Source organism: Echinops telfairi, unplaced genomic scaffold (genome assembly GCF_000313985.2).
Source record: "Echinops telfairi isolate 266 unplaced genomic scaffold, ASM31398v2 ScPeMD7_30;HRSCAF=105, whole genome shotgun sequence".
NCBI lineage: Eukaryota > Metazoa > Chordata > Mammalia > Afrosoricida > Tenrecidae > Echinops > Echinops telfairi.
In genome coordinates, this window is record NW_022103927.1 from 4,689,105 (window position 1) to 4,694,383 (window position 5,279).

Consider the following 5,279-nt stretch of genomic DNA (forward strand, 5'->3'; position numbering starts at 1 on the left):
AGTGTGTGGGGCTGGCTTGCCCCACAACCCATGCACAACACAAGCATTGCCTGGTCGTCCTGCGCCATCTTCATAATCGTTAGCCCTCGAGTCCGATTTTACAACCAGTGTGTATTTTAGTGGCTTGACAACCTTTGGGGCTCAGCTTCCAGCACTCTGTTGGACAATTAGTGTTGGGACTATAGGGTTTTCATTGGCTAATTCTCTGCTGACCAGGGAGCCACCCCATCTGGTTTCAGTCAGGTGGCTCTGCTGACCCCTATCTACCATGTGTGACAACACTGGTACTTGAAATGTCCATGGTATAGCTCCCAGTATCAGAGCAAGGCACATGCGTCGCCCATCAATCTGACAGATGGGTAGTGGACAGTGGGCTTTGTACGCTGTTCAGCCAGCCTTGCTCATTTGGTTATGCATACTGATAAACCCTCACTGTGGCCAGAGGGATGCATGGCTGACTGGCCCGAGGTGGGATATGGGCTCAGGTCCATATGAACCACAGGGACTGCAATGGAGGAGGGTGGCTCGGCAAACAAGTATTGGAAGAGGAGGGGTGGGTTGGACCAGACTTCCCATTATGTTGGCTACAGAAAATGGTGGCAACGGTCCTGGGTCTGAAATGCTGTACAAGGGTCCTTCACAAGTTCGTAGGGAAAAACCGGAACTACAAAAACAGAACGGAGTTTTCCCATGAGTTTCTTGAAGTCCCCTTGTATGCTAACTTGCCCTCGCAGTCCGGTCCTAGTGGTTACTCCTGCTGTGAATTTGGGCATGTACTGCCTTGCTGGGCCATGCTTTCCGCATCTGTAAAAGGTCTACACACCAAACTCACTGCCAACAGGCCGTTCGGACTTACCGCAACGCTTCAGGGCAGAGTGGAACTGCCCCTGTGCACTGCCAAGACCGCAGATCTGTATGGGCAGAAAGGGTGGTGGGTGGATTTGAACTGCGCCCCTTGCAGTGAGCAGGCCTACGTGTAAATCCACTCTGCCACTGGGTCTCCTTTTCGGTAAAAGGTAGCTCAACAACTACTCCTCTCACAACGTTGTTGGAAGGATCGACAAGATCCATGTGAGTGGTTGTAGTTTTCCCAATGCTTTGTAGCAAAGCCCCTCAAACTTTGTGCTTCGGAACCACTGTTCTCGCTCGGGGTTCTTGGGGTTCCCCAGGCTCACTCCACTAGGTCTGGCTTGTGCTCTATTTTGTAGTTGCTAACAGTGTGTGTTGGGTGGGGGACTGGAGTCACCTCAAAGACCCCCTCACTGCCCTGACAGTTAGGTTGAGCTGATGTCCTTGAACCTCGGGGAAGGCAGTGGGTGTGGTATGGCCTGTGCTTGCTCACAGGAAGGCAGCTAGGTTCCTAAGGTAAGGGCCCAGAGGAACACTTCCCAAGTGGAAGTTGGCTCACCTGTGATGGATGGCCTAATTTCGGAAGCCCCACCGTGTCTCTTCTTTTGTTTTCTAGTCATTAAGTGACCCCCGGATGCCCGCTCACAGGCAAGGGGAGGGGACCTGGGGTTGCCCCATGGGAAGAAGGTCAAAGAAAAAGCCTAGAACAGGCCTAGCACATAACCAGCACTCCATAATGGGAGCTATCGCTGTGACAAGCCCATCACTCACTGCCATCAAGCTAATGCCGACTTCATAGGGACCCTATAGGAGGACAGGGTGGAACTGCCCCTGCAAATTTCTGAGAGAGTAACTCTTTTCCTCCTGAGATGTGGCTGGTGGCTTTGATCTCACAACTTTGTGGATCACAGCCCAGTGCATAAGCCCTGCACCACCAGGGCTCCTCTGACAAGTCACTAAGGAATCCTTTGTTTCTGGGTAGACCACTGTGGGGTAAGGGCCATCTCAGCAGCCGGCCTCACGAGGCTCAGAAGCGGGAAATCTTGCGTTCTAAGAGTTCAAAGTTGGTCAGTGAGTGAGTCTAGAGCAAAGAATGCCTGGGAGCTAAAGAGGTCGAATGGCGGGAGGCCTTGAATGCCAAGCCCAGGCACTCAATCCTGCTAAGGGGTGAGACCCATGGGAGGCCACATCAGGATGATACTCTTGTCCCCTGGAGGCAGGGGGCTTGGGGGTGGGGACAGGTGACTGCAGACAGGGGAGCACCACTAAGTGGGGTGGGGGCAGGGTCCAGAGGGAAGACAGAAGAAATGAGAGGGGCTCTGAGGTAAACCCACATCGCTCTGATAGTTTCAAAGGTCTCAGAGGCAGAGGGGCTGTTTGTCCACCTCTTTCAAAAGGAGGCCAGCAGGTCTAGGGTGGGGCCAGCAACTGTGAGTTGGTAGGAGACTCTGGTGTACAGGAAGGTCTGTGGACAACGATTTGGAATTATCATCAAGCTCTATCTGGTGGCGAGAGTAATGCGTACAATCTGGGGTTTGGTGCAAACAAACAAACAAGCAAGCAAACGTTTAGAATGGGGTGATATTGCTTTTGTACCTCTGCACAGTCTCCAGAGCCCGCAGGCCCGGCCACATCACTGGTCAGTGATCTGGGGCAGGGCGACTGGGAAGCCTCTGGTTGTGTTTCTGATGTTGCAGCGTTTGGTTTGAAAGTGAAATAAAACCAGTCAGAGTTGGGGTGAGGGTGGGCGTGCCAGACACCCCACCTCCACCCCAAAGGAGAACCCCCAAACTGGGCTTTCCATAGTGGTTTCAATCACTAACTGGGGAAGGTGGGGGGAGGCCAGTTTAGGGGGCTCCCGCCTGGCACTCAGAGGATGGTGGCCGGCTCCAGGCCACGCTCCAGGAAGTAACGGTGTGGGGGGCGCGGGCGGGGGGCTTCACTGAAGAAGTAGGAGGTGATCCTCCCGGGCCCCTCCTGATCCTCTATGGAGGAGTCCTCCCTGGGGGCGAGAGACAACAGCATTTCACAGCATCAACACTTTCGGGGGGTTGGCCAGCCCTCTCCCCCCAGCTCCACCCAGCGCGCACCACGTGACACCTTCGGCCTCCTTCTCCAGGATGCTCTGGGCGGTGCGCCAGCTGAAGCGGACAAACTGGGGGAAGCCGAACACCGGCTCCACGTGCTTCCGCAACCAGGCTTTTGTCTTGGGATCTGGGGAGAGGACGGGGTGGTGGGGGTGTCACTGGCCTCCACGTCACTCCACCACGCCCCAGCTCCTCAGCCTGGCCTCCTGCTGCACACCTAAGGGAGCTCCCCCTGAGCATCACATCATCCTGCCTCAGAACCTTGCCGGGAGCGTCCAGCCGCCTGCACTGCCCACCCACCCCCACCCTCCCTGGGCCAAGTTGCTGCAATCGCAGCATGGAGAGCCTGCCTGTGAGAGGGCTCCCTGACTCCTGCACCGTGGGCAACAGTAAGTCCATCAGTACTTGGTGACCTCGCACACGAGCTCAGCGGGCGGGGAGGTTCATGTTCCTCTTGTTTCCTGAGCACGGGGGTAGGCCTGGCATGGGGGTACGGAAGATCCAACCCACCTTAGACCAGAACTGTTTTCCTCACTTGGGCTTCTCGCCTGAGTGCCCATCTGCAATGGAATCTGGTGCCCCACCCCACCCTAGCCCACCCATCCGGAGATGCAGCCCCTTCTCTGGGCCTCTGAGAAAGATGGGGCCGTTCCTTAAGCCCAGCCACCCCATCGAAGTCTGCGATCTGCCTTTGTGAGGGTGGGAGGGGAGGAGAGAGCGCAGGGCTGAGCTTGAGGGTTGGAAGAAAATCGTGAGGCCGGAATCCAAGCTTCGGCAGTTGGACAGGAGCACAGTCCCTTTCCCTCAACGGATGGGCTGACAGGGGGGGTCTCAGTCCGCCACTGGGGTTGCAAAGAAAAGTGAAAGTTGGGGGTGGGGGTGGGGGTCAGGCACACAGGCTAGGTGACCGTGGGCAAGTGGCACCCCCTTCTGGTCCTCGGCCTCTGCTGCGGTGGAAGATTACCAAGGAAGTTTCACAAAGCCCCGCAGTGTGGTCAGCCAGGGCGGATGGGGCACTGGTCTGCTCACCATTGGGGTACCCCGAACCATAATCGGTATCCAGGTCCTGCAGTGTCTCCACGAACTGCCAATTCTTCACTGCCTTGTCTCGGGCCACCTGTGGGCGAGATGGGCGCCGGGCACTGGACACCACCCTCTGTCACAGCGACCACCGCCCATGCCCTGCCAAGGAAGGTGTGGGGTACCCATGCAAGCCCAGTGAGGACCGACCTTGGCACAGATGCTGGCAGCACTGACCACGGGATACAGGGCATCTGCCTTGGCCTTGACGGTGACCTCAATCCCAGGGAAGCGTTGCTGCAGCCGCTCCTGGTACTTCTCTGGCATCCCCACTGTGTCCACAAATACCTGCCCCAATGCAAGCCACCCAGCCCCGTCAGTGGCCTTTGAGAGTCTTTCCTGCAGCCCAGGGGTCTTACCCGATACTGCGGCCCACAGAGACTTTCCCTGGTCACCTTACGGGGCTCTGTGTGCCAGCTGCTCTTCTAGGTGCCAGGGTAAAAACCTTCCCTGCGTGGGGCAAACACCCTGTGGAGGGCCACAGGCAAGAAGCGAGACAAAGGGAGAGTGGGAAGGGAGAAGGGCTTCTGCCTTTAAACAGTCCTAAGGGCGGCTCAAGGCAGGCCTCCACCCCGACAGTCATGGTTCCATAAAGACTTGAAGAAGGTGAGCAAGCGGGTCATGCGTAAGTCGGGGAAGAAGTGTTCCAGACAGAGGGAACTGCTGGTGCCAAAGCCCTGCTCTCACAGACGGCAAAGAGTCGGCAGCCACATCCAGAAGGCACAAGGAACTCACGGCCGGTGAGTCCACTCTGACCTACAGCGACCCTATAGGATGGAGCACAATGGCCTCTGCAGGGTCCTGAGGCTGCAAAGCTTTATGGGAGCAGAAAGCCTTTCTCCTGTGGAACAGCTGGTGGTCCCAAATTACTGACTTTGTGGTTCCCCACGATGCCGCCAGGGCTTCTGGGTCACACAGTGAGTCCGAATGCTGAGAAGTAAGATCAGGGCAGCCACCATTCTCAAAAGCTACCTTTATCTCTTGGTTGGCCAGCTGACCATCCATCTCCTCTGAAGCCTGAAAACCTTCACTCCCAGGTACTCAAGGCAATGCTGACAGAGGCTTCTCTTGAGAAATGCCATCTGTGTGTGGAGAGCTCTGATGGGGCTGACTGCTCACCACAAAGCCAGGGGTTCAAACCCACCAACCGCTTCACCGGAGAGAAAGTTAAGGCTCTCTGCTCCCACAAAGATGTAGGACTATGGCTAGTAAAAGATATAGCATATGATAAAATAGTAATAAATTATAAATTATCGGGGGTTC

At 56.1% G+C, this 5,279-nt stretch overlaps 1 protein-coding gene across 2 annotated transcripts in view; it reads right to left on the reverse strand.

Annotated features, from left to right (window-relative positions):
* Positions 1–2,412: 2,412 nt before the first annotated feature.
* RNASEH2A (ribonuclease H2 subunit A) overlaps positions 2,413–5,279 on the reverse strand; it is a 5,595-nt gene continuing 2,728 nt past the window's right edge. The window contains exons 5-9 of one of the 2 annotated variants that reach the window (XM_045289717.1): positions 4,167–4,304; positions 3,966–4,053; positions 2,940–3,063; positions 2,673–2,851; positions 2,413–2,534 (exon numbers count right to left, since the gene is read on the reverse strand). In XM_045289717.1, coding sequence (XP_045145652.1) covers positions 2,719–2,851; positions 2,940–3,063; positions 3,966–4,053; positions 4,167–4,304 — 483 coding nt within the window. In that variant the 3' untranslated portion in view covers positions 2,413–2,534; positions 2,673–2,718. Of the gene's footprint in view, positions 2,852–2,939; positions 3,064–3,965; positions 4,054–4,166; positions 4,305–5,279 lie in introns of both variants that reach the window. The other variant, XM_045289716.1, reaches the window with a different exon arrangement.